The sequence below is a fragment of the Moschus berezovskii genome, chromosome 14, assembly GCF_049115385.1.
Source record: "Moschus berezovskii isolate FMDL1 chromosome 14, NW_MosBer_1.0, whole genome shotgun sequence".
In the NCBI taxonomy this organism is placed as follows: Eukaryota; Metazoa; Chordata; class Mammalia; order Artiodactyla; family Moschidae; genus Moschus; species Moschus berezovskii.
The window spans coordinates 39850031-39869463 of NC_142473.1; the positions used below are offsets into that span (position 1 = coordinate 39850031).

The 19433-nt window shown below is 47.6% G+C and overlaps 1 protein-coding gene across 8 annotated transcripts in view; it reads left to right on the forward strand.

The window, feature by feature from the left end:
* PLEKHA7 (pleckstrin homology domain containing A7) overlaps nt 1-19433 on the forward strand; it is a 220398-nt gene that overhangs the window by 77747 nt on the left and 123218 nt on the right. The window contains exon 1 of one of the 8 annotated variants that reach the window (XM_055423285.2): nt 2191-2498. The exons of 6 other annotated variants lie outside the window; for them this stretch is intronic. In XM_055423285.2, coding sequence (XP_055279260.2) covers nt 2416-2498 — 83 coding nt within the window. In that variant the 5' untranslated portion in view covers nt 2191-2415. Of the gene's footprint in view, nt 1-2190; nt 2499-2899; nt 3124-19433 lie in introns of those variants that run through there. One more of the 8 variants, XM_055423283.2, reaches the window with a different exon arrangement.

Below are 19433 nucleotides of genomic sequence, written 5' to 3' on the forward strand. Positions count from 1 at the left end.
TACCTTTAAGATTACTATCAAATACCTGATGCTAAGTGGATGGCAGTAGAGAATTGAACTGTATTCTTACCTGCCTGTAAGATTTATTCTGTTCTAATATTAAGTTTCTTTAACTTTCATATGGGTTAGGAGATTTACTTGTGAGGATGACATGCGATAGAACCATCTCATTTTGGTCTAAGAGGTGGGTTTGAATCATCCAGTAAGAAAAATGAGCACAGTACCATTCTACCATAGGTGCTTACCAGCCCCCTCAAACCTACACGCACACACATACGTGCACACACAATTGGGATCATTTGTCTTATAATCTTCATCTCATTTTATTCAATAGTAGATATTCTGTATAGCAGTTTTAAAGTTGCATATATTCAATTACAAAGATATACCACAGCTTATTAACCAATCATTTGCTGTTATAAATCTGTGTTCATTCATAATTATGTCTTGAGGATAAATTCTTAGATGTGAAATTGATGTTTCAAAGGATATGTACGCTTTTACGGCTTTTAAATCATATAGCTAATTTGTCCCCAGGAACATTATGTGTTTCTTTCAAAGTGTCTATTTCCCAGCATCACTGGAAATTATTATTCAAAAGAGTCTTTCACAGCATGCCTTTTGGATGACCCATGGCTTCTGTTCATTGCCTGGCCAATTTATCCTGGAAAGAATAAAAGAAATGAGTCTAGAGATAATAAATGCTTGAGGCCAGGTTCATGTTGAAGGAATGGGGACAGATGACAGGAAAAGGGTGATCTTGGAGACCATCTCTTTACTCCTGCTTCCAAGTTAACTACAGCAGAGATCTTTTAGTGGTGAATACTTAAAGGGCATGTAGAGCTTTAAAAGCACATTCAGTAATAATTTTTTAATTTGGAAAATGATTTGATGTCATCATAGACGCTACAGAATAGGAATGACATTTGTATGTTTATCCAAAAGGGAGTACAGGTTTAAAAAAAATGTAGAAATGCTGTTCTAAGTCCTCATTTGAGATAAAGAAACTGAAACCAGAGAGTGGAAGGCATTTCTTTAGAGGCATAGCCATGCAGCAAATTGATGATGGAGTTGGTTCCCAACTACCTGTTCAGAGCTCAGAGATGATGTAGACCAGCCTAGTTCGGGGGAGATGAGAAAGCAGACATAAGGGCCTCTTTGGACGGTGGGCCAGGCTCTCTTCTCGGGCCTGTGAGCTGCCTCTTGCCCCTCCTGGACAAAGGCCTAGGTGTCTTGGGCATGGCAGTTCACCCCTGCTTGATTCTCCCCACCTGTCAATGCTAGCGGGCCTACACTTTAATAACCAGGGTTTTTGCCTGAACTTTCCCTCCCCTGGATAACTTGTGTTCATGCCTTAGCAGTTCAAAAGTCACTTCTTCGGGGAAGCCTTTCCTGACTGCTAAGATAGTTTAGGGTCACTGTGTACAATCTTATAGCACCTCTTACCTTTAATACCCTTGTCACAGTTATAATTAGCTTGCTTTGTTTTTAATGTCTCTCTCCTGGACTAGACTATCTGCTTTGTGAGTGTAGGAATATTGTTTATCTTCTGTTGCTCCTGGCATATACTAAACCTTAATAAATGCTTGAATGTTTGACTATTTGGATGGATGCTAATTAGTGAATTAGAAATGTGTGTGGGCTGCTGGGTGGTGCTGTTTCTGATTGCCTGCAGAACCAGAAGAGCTGTTCCTTATGGCCAAGGGCATTGGGCGAAGAGAGGGAAAGGAGACCCAGTTGAGGCTGCTGGTGTAGCGACAAGCCGGAGGGTATGGTCTGCATCCCTGGGTGCCATAGCGGCCTCCTGGGGGGAGGGGTCAGCAACCACATCCAACCAAGCATTCGTTCCTGGCCTGGCAGAATCAACCCGGCAATTTAGTGGAGGTGGTTAGAAAGGAGTCTCCTTGAGTCATACAGGGGAAGAGAATTCAAGGTCAGGACTCTCTTTGGCGGGGAGAGGACAGCAACCCAGGTCACCTGCGACCCGGTCTTCACAATCGATGGGCACTTGCAGTGGCGGCTGTAAGGTCTGCTGGTGGCTGGCTGGGAGCCAGAGCCGCGCTGCTGGTCGGCGGCGGGTCCTGCCCCCTCCGCCGGTTTCCCTCCCGCTCCTCCGCCTCCCAGCCCACTCCCGCTTGCAGCATCCTCTGCAAGGAGAGGAATGTGCCGCGCTCGGACGCGCGGTCCTGGCCGAGCGGCGGCACCCCGGGGCGCGCTCTGGACCTCCGGGGTCCGCCGTCTGGCGCTGCGCCACGTGCTTTGATCGGCGCTGATGTCAAGTGGGTGTGGGCTCTCAGGGAAGGCCGGCCGAGGACGAGGAGGGCGCGAGATGCGCCGCGGGCGCGCTGAGGCCCCAGCGCGCTCTGCCGCCCAGCGCCGCTGACCGGTGACCGGCCCCGGCTCGCGGACCGGGCTATGGAGCCGCGGCGCTGCCCGGCCGGGGACGCGTGCCCCGCCGCCCTTGGGGGCTGGCGGGGGCCGCCGCGGGGGGCCTGCAGGTGTGTCCGCGCGCGCCGGAACTTTCGGGGGGCTGCGGGCTGTTTTGGGGCGGGCAGGGCGCAGGGTGCGCAGGCTGCTTTTAGGGGTGCTTTGTGTCTGGGCGCTGGCGTGACGGGAGCCGGTGGGTCCCCGGCCGGCCATCCGCGTGGGAGCCGCAGCTCGCCGCCGGAGTTTCAGGGAGAGAATTCATTGAGCCGGCGACCGGCTTTGGGTTACTCATCGGCAAGGGCGCCGAGGAGCAGCCTTGTTGTTTTGAGAATTGGTCTCCAAGTACAGCCTGCATTCATGGTAACAGGATTATGTCTCAGCAGACAGCGCGGCTTCCCGAGATCGGCTGTGGTTGGGGGCACCGGTCGGTCGGGGTGCGGGGGAGGGGAGGTGGGCAAAAGCTACCCGGCCACCCACTCCTCCCCCACGCCTTCCCTCCGTGAGCCGGCTCAGGTCGAGGCAAGGGTCAGCCTCTCGCCGCCGTTGACAGGTCTAGTTTCAGACACACCTTCCCGGAGGAATGCGGAGGCTTTGTTCCAGGGCTGGTCCCAGTCCGGAGCCCAGAAGTCCGCGGGCACGGGGCCGGGACTCCAGGGCCATTACTCATCTTTTCTGGCAACGCCGGCGAGCTCCCGGGTAGGCAAGTTAATTATTAACGTGTCTAGGCTGGAGGGAGGGAATCTGGAAATGAGATTGGTGGGCTGCAGGTTTCCTCCACTCCCGCCCCCCCCCCCACACCCCCCGCTTTTTGGCGCTGGCCATCAAGGTTGAAGCCCAGGGTATTGCAGCCTGTTTCTTGAGAAGGATGTTGGCCTTCCCCCAGTGACCAGCACTCCCGAGAAAGGGCTCCCCTCCCTCCCCATTTGTGGGACAGCCGCCACCTCCCCCCCGGAGGGCACAAAGGGAGCAACTCTTGTTTTTGATCTACTTTGGAACCGGCCCGTACCTCTCCTCCTTCGCCTTCTCTAAACAACCTCATTCCCCACCCCCTGCCTCAGGGAGCTTCCAGGCCCAGGTGTCTGAGACCCGAGCCCGCAGCCGGCCGGGTGAAGCGCCGCCCAGCCCCACCTCGGAGCGTGCACACCTCCGCCCCGCTCAACAAGTGCCCTGGGGTGTGTTTTCCGGCCCCGGCTCCGTAGGACTGTGGGCGGAGGCAAAAGTGTGCGCCGGGTGGTCACCTGACTCGCCTCTCCCAGTTTTCTCCGCTCGCCCGGGGAGGAGGAGGTCCAGGTGGGGAAGAGCTGAGGGCGGGGCTCCTGGCTCAGGTTTCAGTTTCCCTCCCGGCAGGCTGGGGGAAGGTGGATTCTAAGGCGGGTAGCCTCACCAGGTGTGCCGTGTGCTGTTGAAAGAGAATGAGAGGGCTCAGGTCTAAATGGAGGGTGGCGGATGGGGCTGGCTGGAGGCCTGAGACTTTGCCGCGGCTGGGGCCTGAGGGGATTGTCACCTTCAGCCGTCCTGGAGGCACTGTGCCTTAGAGACCTGGTTCACTGCTGTCTTTGTCGGTTTAGGATAGAGGACTCAGCCTCCTGAGCTGAGGGTTGGCAGGTGTATGATGAGAAGATGAGCACCTCTTGGAAGTTGACACTCCTGAGGGTGGAAGAGGGGGCTGGGCTTATGCGAGGGAGGGGGATTTCAGCTCTGACTGTGGGATTCCCAGGTGGTGCTCGTGGTAAAGAACCTGCCTGCCTGTGCAGGAGGCAAGAGACATGAGTTCGATCCCTGGGTAGGGAAGATCCCCTAGGAGAGGGCATGGCAATCCACTCCAGTATTCTTGCCTGGAGAATCCCCATGGACAGAGGAGCCTGGAAGGCTACTGTCCATGGGGTCGGAAAGTGTCGGACAGGACTGAAGCAGCTTCACATATACGCACACAGGCTGTGAGTTGTATCAGGTTTTGTAAGAGAGGCTGTTGTTGTTCCCCACATCTTTCCGTTGTTTTCTGCACTCTTGCCTCAATGGCTTGGCTTACTGGGTTCTTCCTGGCTCTGGTCTCCAGGGCTGGACTGTTCTGATGTCTGCCCGGAGACACAGAAGTCCCCATTTCACCCCAGCCTTCTGGGAGGAAATGAGTGAGGAAAGGTGTGGCTTCAGGGAGCCTGCTGATCCTGACACCCTGGGTTACTGGTGAGTCTGTGCCACCTGTCTTCCCACTGGGTTTGCGGCATGTACACTCAGCACACCCCTCCCCCAACACACTCGCTTTTAGAGTGGCACCTTCCCCAGCAGTATCCTGAGCTGCTGGGATCTGCTGGCCTGCTGGCACTCTGTGAGTTGAGGATTTGAAGATGGTCCTGATTAAGAACAATTTTTTTTTTTTTTTAATTATGGGAAGTCTGCCTCAGGCTGCCATCTAATGTCTGTTCACTTTGCAGCCTGCTGGTCACAGATGAATATTCATTAATAATGGCCTGGCCACTGCCTGGGGAAGCTACTTAGGGTGATTCTATAAAGAGTGGGTGGGTCTCTGGGGGCACCAAGAGAACAGGCCGTTATCAGGGATTGTGACCTTGTGGGGAAAGTGAGGCGATTGTTAGGCTGTGGGATTGTGGGGTAAACGGAGATGGGGGGATCAGGGTCACTGAGAGTGGTAGGGTCAAAGGACTGAGCAGGGATGGTTTGGAGATTCCCCCAGTGTGTCCTTATCCCACTGTCTCTGCTGGGCACAGCGGGCTGTGCTGAGTGAGTTCAGCAACAGCTGAGGCCTCTGTCCCTGGACCTGACCGCCCCTGCCACCTGGGAAGAGGGTCCGCCTCTCTCTGGTGGCTCAGCTGGTAAAGAATCTTCCTGCAGTGTAGGAGACCTGGGTTTAAACCCTGGGTTGGGAAGATCCCCTGGAGAAGGGAATGGCTACCCACTTCAGTATTCTGGCCTGGAGGATTCCATGGACTGTATAGTCCATGCGGTTGCAAAGAGTCAGGCAACTGAGCGACTTTCACTTTCTGTCTGTACACCAGCTCCTGGACTTCTCCCTTCCCTTTTAACAGCAGCGTTGGGTTTAATGATGGTGATTACTGTGTTCTTCAGCCCCAGCTCTGGCAGGGGGCTTCATCCTGGGATGGGCAGCTGGAGAAAGTACCCAGGCTAAGAGAGAGGTGCTTCTGAAGGTTTGTTCTGAGTCACATAAGATCAAGAGGAGAAACAGAATGGACACCCTGGCAGCCTTTGTAGTCATGGTTTGTAAAATACAGAATTCTTCCCTAGGTTTTATATTGTCTCTGTGAGGAGAAAAGAGACTAGTTATTCTAGGCCTATGCCCTGTGGGTCTCCAGGTGAGGGGAGAGAGAATGATGAGTTAATTGAGGCAGTTGGTTTGTGGCATTTTCTCTGCTGCCTTGGGTTCAAACTCAGCCTTTGCTGTTTACTTGCTTCATGTTTGTGGGGCTGAGTCTGTCTCAGTTTTTCTTCACCCCCTCCCTCAAGCAGGATAATTATGAAGATTATACACGATGTTTGCAAAGGATTGAACACAGTGCTTGTTCATTGGTAGCTTAAAAAAAATTTAATTAAAGGTAACTAGAAATGGCAACACACTCCAGTGTTCTTGCCTGGAGAATCCCAAGGACAGGGGAGCCTGCTGGGCTGCCGTCTATGGGGTCACACAGAGTTGGACACGACTGAAGTGACTTAGCCACAGCAGCAGCAGCAGAGCATCTTTGGAGCAGTAGCTGAGAGAGGTTTTTTTTTTCATAGATGATAAGAACATTAGAACTGCCATTTTGTGTCCACCCCAGAGGCCAGACCTGGGCTCATAGGGGGTCAGGTATGAGAATTGTCCTGGAAAATTTCTTCTGATCTTCACATTAAGATTGTTTTCTATTCTCAGATTTTCAGAGGCCTTGCATCTCCCATGAAATCCCTAACTGCAGGCACAGAGCAGAGCTGAGCTGGAAAGGTAGCATCCCTCAAACTTTTGCTAATGCAGCCATCTCTGGTCCAGCCTTGACTGTGGATTGTTAGTCCTAAGAACCACCAGACACCTGGCACTTTTTAATCTGTGTGATTTTGGACAAGTCCTTTTATTTCTTTGAGCCAGTGTTTTGTGAGAGTAATAAAACCTGCCTCACACAGTTCTTGTGGTTAAATGCAGTAGTATATACAAAAGTCACACAGCATGCTGGTAATTACTGCTAGCTTGCGTATGTGTGCTCTGTTGTTTAGTTGTGTCCAACTCTTTGCAACCCCAGGGACTGTAGCCTGCCGGGCTCCTCTGTCCGTGGAATTACTAATGTACCAGACTTAGACTGTTCTAAGTGTTTTCATATATTATCTCACTTAATTCTGACAACAGTTTATGGTGCAGTTAATTACTGCCCACATCTTATTGATTAAAAAGTTGACTATTAGGAATTAAAATTGTTTCTGTTGTGTGGCTGACACTCTGCGGAAGTCATGCATCTGAAGATCTCTGCCTTCCAGAGCAGGAATAAACTGAAGTTTGTGCAGATAGATCTGCATATGCCTTTCTTTCATCCGCCTGTTCTAACATCTCAAGCTAGCTCTGGATATGTTTGTAAAATGACTAAAAGAAGTCCTTACTGGTCGTTTGGTTTTTCAGTGCTACTCTGTTGCCTACTCTGCTTTACGCCCATAGGCTCGATGGGGCTTATAGACTCAGTACCTTCTTGGCTGTTAGGTTTAAGTGTCATTTGTATGGGACTGTAACCCTCTTGTGCTCACTCACTTAACGGTGCCTTTTAAGAAGGAGGTTGTTGGTGCATCAGAGATGGTTGATATTATGATAGCAGTGGCAGGTACATAAAAGGGATTGTACATGAGCTTGCCTCAATGGTGGGTAACACTTAGAAACTGAGGATCAGTTGTACCTCCTTCTGACGTGAGTGTAATTCATGTAAATAAACTAAATGTTTAAGGATTTAAAAAAGAAAAAAGGTTGCTAGTTTGATTTGACTGTAGGCAGAAGAAATATTTGTTTGGTTTAGAGCCAACCACTAGGCTTAAAGTTTTCAAGGTCCTATCTCTCTAACGGTTCTGGTTAGCTGTTTTGCTTTCTTGCCTCTGCTCCACACCATCTGCCAACAGGCACTCAGGTCTGAAGTTTCAAATGTGTTAAGAAAAAAAAAAACAGGAGAGGGGAGAAAGAAACAAAACACCCCGTGAAAATAAGGACTCAGTGGCTGGTGGTATTTCAAACATGGGTGGTGCTCATTAAGAGAGAGTTATGATCACAGCCTCAAATTCATTCTGATAACTTTTGTAGCACATTTATAGGAGAAGAAAAAGGCTGCAAGTTTGTGGGTCATTCTTTTTATGACAGGAATAACATTTGGGGGGGTGTGACACAAAGGAATAAAGGTCTGGTTAGGAATAAAAAGAGAAAAGCAACTGGTGGGCCTCGGCCATGCTCAGAAGATTCCAGAGCTCTTGTTAGCAGAGATTTTTCACAGTGCAGACCTCGGTGCCCTAATTCCCACAGCAGCCTGGTGATGTCGTCAGGGTGGTATTGTTCCTGTCATTTTACTGGAAAATGGAGTGACTTGCCTGAGGTCAGGTACCCAGATATGTAACGCTGGAGACCAGACCCCTTCTGACTTTCTGTCTCAAAAGCAAGCATTTATTCTTGTGACAATTCAGTGTTTCCTATTGTGGACACATGATGGATAACAGAATATTATAAAGGAAGATCAAATCAGGGAATCATGGCCCACGTACCAGAGACCATCATTATGTACATTTTGGTGAATTTCTAAACAGACTTTTGTTTTAGGAAGAGGGAACGTTTGTTTTTGTCAGAGAAGAATTGCTAGTCATATGTCTCTGGGCAGTTCCAGTTTCCTGTCTTGGAGCAGGCACTCCTTCTGTAAGCTTTAATTCCCTACACATTCAGGTCAAGTTCTTTATTTTATGTGACACACAGTAGTAGGCACAGTGGGGGAGAGAAAGATGAGCAAAGCATTCCTGCCTTTATAATTAAGCAGGAGAGAAAGATGTGTACTCAACCAATTATTCCAGGTATAACCATAATAGCAAACAGTGACTGCATCCGGCTCTGGCCTGCATGCTTTAGATGAAGTATTCCTACTTAATCCTCAGGCAACCCTGTGAAGGAGGTAGTAACCGTTTCACAGTTGTAGAAAGCCTATGAGGGTAAATGACCCGCCTAAAATGATAAAACTGACAACCATCCAAGTTGAAATTCAAATCTAGGTTGTCCCATTATAAGACCGAGTGCCCTCTCTTTTGAAAATCCCTTAAAAGAGAAGCACGGAGTCTTTTGAGATGAGGGAAGGTGTGGCATATACCCCTTTGTCATTCTCTGTCATCCTTTTATTTCTTCTGGCATCTTTCAAGATGAATGATTCTAATTATTTTGAGTGATATTCATTACCTTTTTCAAACGTTTCTTGCTTGGATTCTTTTGCTTGTGTGGACCACTTGATAATAAATCTCATAATCTCAGAATGGGAAAGAAATAGAAAAGTCGTCCAGACCATTCTCTTTATTTTGTCATTTTGGGGAAACTGAATGTCAGAGAAGGGACCTGACATGGGCATACCTAATAGTTGTTGGTTGAGTTAGGACTGGAAATCAGGTTTTTTCACCAAAGTTTTCCCAAATGTAACAGGATATGGGCTAAAACCAGGGTGAATATTTTAAATTTTAATAGTTTTATACATGGGTATAGGATTTTTTTCAAGTGAAATATGGCTAGAATATTAAACTCATCATTTGGCAGCTACTGTTGCTTAGGATGTGTCTAAAGTCTGCACTGTCTGTTTAAAGAAAGAATTGGAAGTACAGGTTGGACAGGGAGGAGACAGAATAATAGAGGTGGTGCGTGGGCCATGTGTGGATAACATTAGGGACACAGTGCAGATACACCAAGCTGTATTCTCTGAGAAGATTTGCTTGCCCTACCTACTTGATTCTTTGAGGAGCAAAAAGAAGTGGGGCAGAGCCTTGTGGAAACATATTACTTGCTAGACATTTACCTGTGGGTTGGTATTAATGGGTTCACTGTATGTATATTGAGAAAGCTCAGAGAGGCTGATTAACAAGTCCATGGTCACACAGGGCAGTTGGAGAGGGAGAGTTCAGACCCTGGGGCTCCTTCCCTTGGCCCTGCTTGCTACCGGCCACATTCCACAGATGAATGCACCCTACACTCATTCTGCGCTGTTATCCAAGATTCTGACACCGTCTTCTTCAGGTACCAGGCTCAAGTGGAAATGATTGTGATTGGGTTGCTAGGTTGCTGCTGTAGCCTGCTAATTTAAAGCTTGATTTTGATAGAATTTCAGAGAATGTGCTGTATTTTTAATATGTGGTATTTATCAAATCTGACTCATGCTGGTAAGTGATAAAATCCTTATCCTGCTGCCTTTTGGCTTCTGTACACATTGTGATGACGCCATGTGGATTGTGAGCTCCAGGAAGACATAGGCTGTGCCTGTCAGTCTATCTAAAGGGCAATTATGAAATGATCTCTGAGGCTGATTCACTTATCCATACTTTCAGAGTTCAGAGAATCAGCCAGTAGATTTTTACCTAGGGTGGAGGTGGGTGGGCTGCTCCCACTGTAGCTGTTGAAACTCAGAGTTGCAGGTTATGGAGACAAGGCCTCCTTTGGGAGATTTTGGCTAGAGCAGGGGCTCCAGGCTTTGCGTTCTTCCTAAACCAGTTGAGAACCTTCTAAACCTTCAGTTTAGGATCACATGGAGCAAGGTTTGTTGTAGGAAGCAGTCAGTCACTGCCCATTTGCTATGCAGTAAAAGCTGTGATAGTGAGGTAGGCTGAATGATGGTTCCCTCCCCAAAAGGTGTCCATGTTCTGATGTCCAGAACTGGTCAGTGTTACCTTTTGTGGTAAAAAGGATTTTGCAGGTGTGAGTGAGTGAGGATTGAGAAGATTATGTTGGATTATCTGGGTGATTATCTGGGCTTCCCAGATGGTGCTAATGGTAAAGAACTCGCCTCCCAATGCAGGAGACACAGGAGATGCAGGTTTGATCCCTGGGTCAGGAAGATCCCCTGGAGGAGAGTGTGGCAACCCACTCCAGTATTCTTGCCTGGAGGATCCCTTGGACAGAGGAGCCTGGCAGGCTACAATCCAAAGGGTCAGAAAGAGTCAGACACGACTGAAGCAACGTAGTACACACATCTGGATGAGCCAGTGTAATCAGACAGTTCCTTAAGGGAGAGTCAGAGTGAAAAGAAGGAACTGTGATGATAGTGGAGGATGGAGTGACGCGGGCCTGTTGGGAAGAAATGTAGAAGCTGAAAAAAGCAAGGGATGGATTCTCCAGAAGGAATACAACTCTGTTGACACTTTGACTTTACCCCACTGAAACTGACTTCGGACCTTCCCAACTGTAAATGTGTGTGGTCTTAAGCCACTAAATATGTGGTAATTTGTTATATCACAAATATAGTACAAATCAATACAGATGAGTACTGAAGATGAAACAATGAACCTAGCTCAGTCCTTGCCTGCCTTCAGTGGCTCTCAGTCCAGTGGGGGACACAGGCGAGTACAGAGCCAATTGTGGTAATAGCAGTGAATATCTTTATAAGGCTGTGAGTTCAGGAATCTGTGGGAGATAAGAGAATTCAGCCTGGGAGAAGACTGCTTGGATGAGCTGACCTCAGAGGTGCTGCTGAAGGAGAGTTGGAGTTATGGGATGAAGGAGGCCAGGGAAGGGCTTTTATGGAGAAAGAAGAGCACATTCAAGGTCATCTCAATAGGATCTAAAAAGTAGGTGGAGGCTACTGGCCAGGCCTTGCAAGGAGGAAAGCTGGTTTAAGTTGGTGCAGATCTTCATGGCGCTCTTTTCAGACCGAAGCCTTGCATAGTGGGAGCTAAGATGGAAAAGCCCTGGTGTTACTTATGCCTTCAGGGTTGTGTGATGACGGACCTGACACCATCTCAGGCACCTGCTAGGTCTTTGGCATGGATTTTCCCATTTAATCCAGGCAACAACTGTGAGAGGTAGGGGCTGTTATTTTCTTCATGTTATGATTGAGGAAAATTGAGATTAAGTAATGAGCCCAGAACCACATAGCTTATAAGTAGTGGGGCTGAGATTTGAATCCAAGCCTTCGGGTTTTGAAGCCCTCATACTTAGTATTCTCCTCTATGGAAGAAAGATCACTGGGCCAGCAATCAGAGGACCCGAGTCCTAGTGCTAGCCATGCTTCTTCATCCTCAGTATTCCCATCTGTAAAAGGGTATAGGAGGTCTGCCTCCCTCACAGAGGTTGTGAACCTAAGGGATGTCCTGGGGGAATGTGTTTTCTCTGCGAACCTCTCTCCTCTCATCAGAGTCTCTGACACCTCCAGAAAGGTCCTTGTTTGTTAGTGATCCCCATCTTGCAGTGCTGATCATTCTTAAGGGTCTTGAGGCAGGTCGGGGAATTTGGCCACAGCAGATCATTGACGTGTCCACATGGGGCTGGAGTGTTTGCATCTGTGGGTGGTGGTAGAGATAGAAGGTGGGCAAGAGGAGTGGCCTGTCTCAGAGAGTGGGAATGTAAGTCTGGAAGGAAGAAGTGTAGTCTGCGTTGTGTTCCCTGCAAAGATACTAATGCTAGAGGTGACTGAGAAGGAAACTTTCCTGACTTGAAAGTGGGCTGAGGAGCATGCAGTGATTTGAGGCAAGTTGACGTGAGTTCTGGAGCCTCAGTCTCTTCATGCGTAAAATAGGACTAATGATTCCAACTTTGCAAAGTATGTGAAAGCCTCCTGCCCAGTTCCTGGCATATAGCAGACATTTCAGTGAATAGGGACTGTCTCTAAAGCTGGCAGTTCGAGACTTCTCAGGGTTAATCCAATACATTCCAGTTCTTTGCAGGATTCTGACTTTCTCCCTTGCCTTTCAGGCTCACTTAGGCACGTTGTAATTGGATGTGAAGGGAGGTCTGGCCACGGAATGAGAGACCCGTGACTCTTTGGGAAAGTCCCCGTGCTTCCCAGAGGGAAATGGTGACGAGTGGTTTTCAGGTAGCTGCAGTGGGTCAGCTGAGCCATTTTGGAAGCACGAATATGTTCATCCTGCCAAGTACAAGATTGAGTGTCACTGTTTTGCTTTCTGGGAATAATGGCTGTGCCGATGAAGTAGATTTATGGTGCTGAGGTATGTTAAGGAATGAAGGAATGAACTTTTTTTTTTTTTAATGTCTGCATTTTTTTATTAAGGTGGTGGTTATTTTAGAATATTTGGAAAATATTTTAAAAAAAATAAAGACATTTACTTCCACATCCAGAGATGATCACTGCTCACATTTTAGTGTATTTCCCTCCATTCTATTTGAAGTCTACATAAACTTTTTGTAGACAATACTGAGCTGAATATGCTTTATTCACTAACACTGTATCATGTGCATTTTCCCAGTTATTACATAGTCCTTAGAAGCACCTTTATTTGCTACATAATAGTCTGTTTGGTACATGTACCGTCATCTTCTTTATCATCCCCCATTCAGTAGTTGGGTACTTAGATTGTGACTTCTGAAATATATAAATACGTATTTTCCCCTAAAATATGTAAAAAATATTTGGCTAGGTTTTTTTTTTTTTTTTTGAAGCTGCCTTCTTAGAGTCCTAGGACTAGAATTCCTAGACCAAAGAATAAGTACTTTTAACAGTGCATACTGATGGGGATTAAAGACTAGTTCTGTATGCATTATGACATGTTAGACTGTGGTGGGCCAGCTGGGTAAGGTTCCTGCTTCTGACCATTGTGCACAGGAGGCTGCCTCCTCTCTGCTCGCTCCGCTTCCTGGCAGACAGTACAATCAGCCCCTTGTGCCTCCCCAGTGAAATTTAAGTAATGGGTCAGCTTTTCCAGTGCTTCCCTCCCTGTCAGGAAGTTCATCTGTGAATCTAACCTAAATCTCGCCTGCTGCATTTTAAATCCTCCCCCAGTGCTGGGTCCCCTCAGTGGACTGGAGCAGAGAGGAGCAGAGCTGCGCTCCTTCTGCAGGCGGCACACTTACCTCTCTCCCGGCCTGACCGCCGCGGTTCCAGCCACCAGCCTTATGTTACCCTGGAGGAAACTTGAGGGTCTCTGGCTACTGCTGTCGCAACTAGGAGGGCGATCCCTGCATCGAGTTGCTGCTGATAACGCCAGGTAGGGTTTCTAAACCTGAGAGTGCCCACGGCACGGATGCCAGCATCCCAGTCTCTCCTGTGCCCTCTGCAGAACTCGTGGGGGTTAATTAGCATTCAGAGTGGTGCTCTCCTATTGACACTGCAGGTCTATCAGATTCATTCTCTGGGAAAAAAAGAAATGTGGCTGGAGCAGGGATTAATTGTGTTTCAGTCCCAAGTGCACTGGCCAAGTGGTGACTGTGCCATGAAGGAGGATGGCCGGGCAGGGAGGGGCATTTGAGTGCATTCTGGTGATGGCAGAGCCCACTGTCAGTGTGAAAAGGGTAGGGTCCCACCCTGGGCCTCCCACCTTTGGCATCAAGTAGCTGCTGTGCCCTCTGCCTGAAGAGCCTTGGCCACCTTTCTTAGGCAGCATCCTTTGTTGAGAGCTGACAGCTCTATTACAGGGCAGTAGTTGTTAATTTGGAAGGGAAATGAATATAGCCGCAACTCCATGGGCAGAAGGAGGCCCCTTGTGTCCGTCACTGAGGCGTTTTAGAGCTGACTGGAAGCAGGCCAGCAGTGGACCGAGTCCTACAGGAGACAGACTGGGGATTGAGACCTACAGCACCTGTGCGAGTATCCGTGCATGGCTGGAGCCTGAAGGGTCCCTGGGGCCTGGCCCAGGCTGGCTGACCACCTCCAGCTCCTGGCTGTCCCCTTCCTGCATGTCAGCACCAGGAGATCCTGCCTTAGTATGCACTGCTCGATTTTCCAGCTTTACCTCCTCAGAAGGTCCACAGTTTCAAGACAAGGTGCTTTATTTCATATTTGCTGTTCCTTCCTTCAGTGCCTGGTACAGTGTTCGTGCTTTATTGAAACAAGCGTTCCTGAAGCGAAACCCAGCAGTTTTATGCACTCAGTAAAGACGCCAGTTCTCTAGTTTCATCCCCTGTTTGAAAATTCCATGTCAGATGGTTTTTCTTCTTTTGAAGAGGGTCAGCTTTTTTTCTTTCCTGCCTCACCTTGCTGTGTTCCCATGTTCGCTTTGTGCTTGAGTGTCACTGGTACTGTGACCTTGACAAGCTGGAGCCCAGTGTCCCCACTGTGAGGCCTTAGCCTAGTGAACGCTGTCCCTGGCTGCCTGTTAGAATCCCTCGGAGACCTTTTTAAAAATATCGATGCCTGGGACCCAACACCAGAGATTCTGATTTATTTAGTCTCAGTTGGGGCCCTGGCACCGTCACATTCCACAGGTGGTTCTAGGGTTCAGTAATTTTCCCAGAATAAGGAGTAAGACGTCCATCCCTGCTGTCCTGTCAGCAGTTTCCCTTTATGGGAGGATCTGTATTGGAAGCCTGTGATGTCTGCAGCTCATAGCCTTTGTGGAAGCAGAAAGGATGACAGGAGAAATGAGAGGATTGTGTCAGGCCTTTTGTGGGTGGTGCTGGCTTGATGGGAGCCCCTGTGGATGTACCTAGCGTCCCTTTCTGTTACCCAGGAGTGCTCTGGCTGTCACTCTGCCTGGTAGACCACAGGGGATCTGAACAGGGTGAGGACGTTTTAGTTAAGGTGAAAGTTAAAAAGGAACAAACAGGCAATGAGCCTGCTTGTAGTTGGTTCATTAACTAGTGCCCCGATTCACTTTTTTCTCAAATATTTGGAGCATGGGTCACAGGAGGGGTGGATGGGGAACCGAGCTGAAAGAATGGCAGAGGGTGGTGTTCGGTTTCAGGCTTGAGGACAAACAGGTCAAAGCAGTGGGTGTCTGTGCTGAACGACCAGCTCTTCGTGGCTCTCGGTTAATCACTGTAGGCTAGGACCTCTGAGATGTCACTTCTGCAGATTTCCTTTTGAATGTTCTGGACACCTCTTCCCAGAGGAGATAATAGGAAACTGAATTCTTCTCATGAGTGAATGAGCCCCTTCATTAAATGTGTTTGGGTTTACCTGAGGGTTCCTTTCCATGATTCAAAGATGGTTATGCTCCTGTTGACTTGTGCATTTGACTTGATGTCCTCTGTTCTATACCTTCCCTTACCCTCTTTAGGGTGTTTGTGGTTTTGGCTTTGTCCCATGAGCATCCTCTCAGATTGAGGGGCGGGCTGCTTTTGAGGGTTCCTCTGCTCCTTGGCTTCTGTCTTACGGTTTGGGCACCTCCAGGCCCTCTCAGCCTTAGAGAAGTTGGAGCGCCCTTAAGAGAGCCCCCTGTAGTTTTATCAGAGGTGAGGAGGCCTCTTGATTAACCCCTGGGGTACTGATGGCACTGTTCCTCAAACTCACAAATCCTGCTTAGAAAAAGCTACTACACACTTTTTATTTATTTTTAGTTTTCTCATGCTAGTCAAACTGCAGTTTTGCTGGCCTTCTATAACAGATCCCCCTGGGGTGCCTGTTAAAAATACAGAATCTCTGGGACTGGAACTTAGGAATTTGCAGTGTAACCAGAATCCCAGGCCATTATCAGGTACAGAAATGTTTGACAGTCACTTTTTTAAGTCACCCCCTTTGTTTTACAGGGGAAATACAACACAGAGTGGTTAAGTGACTTGCCCAGGGTCACGCATGGAATTCACACTGGAGCCAAGCCTGGAATAACCTAAGCCAAATCCAGAATGTTAATATCACCTCATAATTGTGTAGAGCTTTGTTCTGTTTTGAACCAGATTACTTCTTTTTTTTGCTGTGGGGAGCTATCCTGTTCATTGTAGGATGTTTAGCAACATTTCTTGCTTCTATCCTCTGGATTCCAGTAGTATCCCCCCATTGTGACAATCAAAAATGTCTCCAAGCATTATCAAATGTCCTTGGGGGACAAAATCACCCCAGCTGAGAACCACAGCTTTAGCTGCAAAAGCTGTATGTCAGGGATGTTCCCTAATATCATCCTACGACATTTATTTTTATATCTAGGAATTCACTTAAAATTTGCATAGCTGGCTTCTACCCGACTTGGCTCCTGTGCTGGATTACACATATTAATGAAGTCACGATGAATATAAGCTGTCTCCTCCTCTGTTTTGGCCTGCAGAGGAAAGGCATAAATAAACTTGGAAGGACCACTGAATTTGGATTCTAGTCCATGGTTTGCCTGCCAGCCCTCCATTTCCTAGCTGTGGGATCTTGGGCAAGTCTCTTGCTTTCTTGGGCCCCTTTCCTCATCTGATTATGATAGAAATGAATGTTTGTTTTGAATGAGAATTAAGTGACACCTTGAATGTGTAAATGTTTATAAAACATTCGTATATTAAGTGGTGATGATAAGATTCAGGTCTAATTACCAGCACTTGAGGTCTTCACAAATTCAAAAGTGCAGAACTCAGCACAGAAATTCTAGACTTGTATTTGGCCAAGTATATTACCCTTGTCATCTTTCTGCCCATAAAGTTAATCTTCCTCTCTCTCACTTTAAATTCCATCTCCTCCTTCTTAGTGGCCATAGCAATACCTCTTTGCGGTCATTGTCTCTGCAAGATTGGTTGTTTATTACCTATGACTCGCAAGAGCCAGGTTCTTTTTATGATGAGGTTTCAGAAGGGCTGTCAAATATTTTATGAAAATAAAAACCAGTGCCACCTTCCCTTCCCTCTTTGCCAGCATGCAGAGAAGTATGTGATAATTGGTACTCGAGGCCTAAATGCAGGCATTGAAGCCAGCATCAATCTGTAAAGAGTTGCATGCAAATGAACTTGGAGATTAAAGGTCCCCAAGCTGTTTGGCACAGCAAAGCTCAGCTAGTCCAGCATTTTATTTTGCAGACGAGGAAACTGAGCCCAGAGTGGGAACTTGTCTGAGGTTTCACAGGCACAGAGTAAGATTGTGGCCTGGGCTTTCCAGGTGCTGGCGAGGCTCCTGACATGTTCATGCATGTCCAGGCTGCTGATCGGGTGGTGTGAGGGGAGCCGGCCCCACTCTGTATCCAGGGTGCCGTGGCTGCCCCCTGTTTAACGTCAGGTATTGCTTAATAGGTGTGAGATCATCTGTCTTTGCTCAGTTTTTTTATGGATGGAACTTTCCCAGAATTCACACAGTACACGGAATGATTTCCACTGATTCTTACAGCAGGATATCCTGAGGCAGAAAGGTACCAGTTTCATTAAAAACTTTGAAGAGGAAAAAGATTGAGAAACTGGAGTTCCTCTTGTTTCTTCAGTCACTTTGAACACCATTTAAAGTGGTTATACATTTTCTCCCACTATGATCTGCTTCTGTATCATCATCACCGCTGATACTGATTGTTAGTATTATTAATACTTACTGCCCTTTATTAAGTGTCTACTGTATGCCAGTGCATGTGATGTGTTTATCATGCACATCTCAATGCTGCTGCTGCTGCTGCTGAGTCACTTCAGTCGTGTCCGACTCTGTGTGACCCCATAGACGGAAGCCCACCAGGCTCCCCCATCCCTGGGATTCTCCAGGCAAGAACACTGGAGTGGGTTGCCATTTCCTTCTCCAATGTGTGAAAGTGAAAAGTGAAAGTGAAGTCGCTCAGTTGTGTCCGACTCTTAGCGACCCCATGGACTGCAGCCCACCAGGCTCCTCCATCCATGGGATTTTCTAGGCAATAGTACTGGAGTGGCTTGAGATTGCCTTCTCCGGCACATCTCAATGGATCCACCCAAAAACTCTACTGAGAGGATACTGTACTTGTCTGTGTTATGAAGGGAAACAGTAAGAAACTTAGCTCAAGCTCACAGAGTAGGAGGGTGAGCTGAGATTCAAACCCTTCCAATTGATGAAACCAGAATAGGCTTTTTCCTGATCTGTCCCTGGCTCCCTTGGGGGCAGTTACTGTGAAGCCCACCAGCCCACTCCTCTCCAGCCAAAGCAGATGCTTAAGGACCTGCTGTTTGTTAGATGAACCTCTGGAGCTGTCCTTACTGGGTGGCTCAGCTCACTAGGTCACCACCTGCCCTCAAACATTCCCTCCCTCTTAGGCTGTGTCAAGAGACTGAAAGAGAAGAGCTCTCCCCAACTCAGGACCTCAGAGGCCAGCTGTTTAGGGAGGCACAGCCTTGGAGACCAAGGCCTAGGTTTTGGTTGATGGATCTCTTAACCCTCTAGAGCCTCATTTCTCCCAGCTCTAAAGCGGAGGCAATTCCTGTTTCACCTTTTTTTTTTTTTTTTTTTGGAGAGTGTGAGATGAAGTACTTCATATTAAAGATGTTTATAAACTGTGGATTTATGTGGGATTGTGAGACTAATGATTACTCAGTGCCTAGTGCGTCACCATCGTCACCATCACAGTGCCCGAGGAGGACAGAGTGGGAGCCTGGGGGAGAATGTTCAAGGGAGTGAAATGTAGGCACGCTTTGGACAAGAAGAAGCAAACTAATCTTCCTTTTCTACTCATTTCAAAGATCGTCTCACCCAGCCTCCCACCTGCATGCAGTCTCAGTGACCCTTATGTGGTTGTGTTTCTGCTTCCTTACCTGCTCTGGAGGAAGTAGTCACAGGCATTGATGGGCAAGTATGGGTTTCTGCTGGTCCCTCCCACTGATACTCACCAGAGGGGGCCCCATCCTGCTCTTCCCTGTGGCAAAGAAGGCTGCTTAGGGGAACTTGGATTATTTAAAGGGAAATTGCTAATAGATACTTTGGATTATGGTGACTTGAGGAGTGCAGAGAATTAAAAAAAATTTTTTTCATCATGAAGGTAGTATAAATATTTTACATCAAAAATTGGATAATAAAGAAGAAAGAGCGCCCATATTCTTTTTATCATAATATATTTCTTCTGGATTTTTGGGGAAGGTGGGGGATAATAATTTTCATTTATTTTAATAGATATACCTAATGGCACACTTTTGACAGGGTACAAAGCAGTGAAAAATAAGTCTGTTTATAGAACATGTTTTTAGTCATTTCTTACATATGATTTTGACCCTTTCAGTTAAC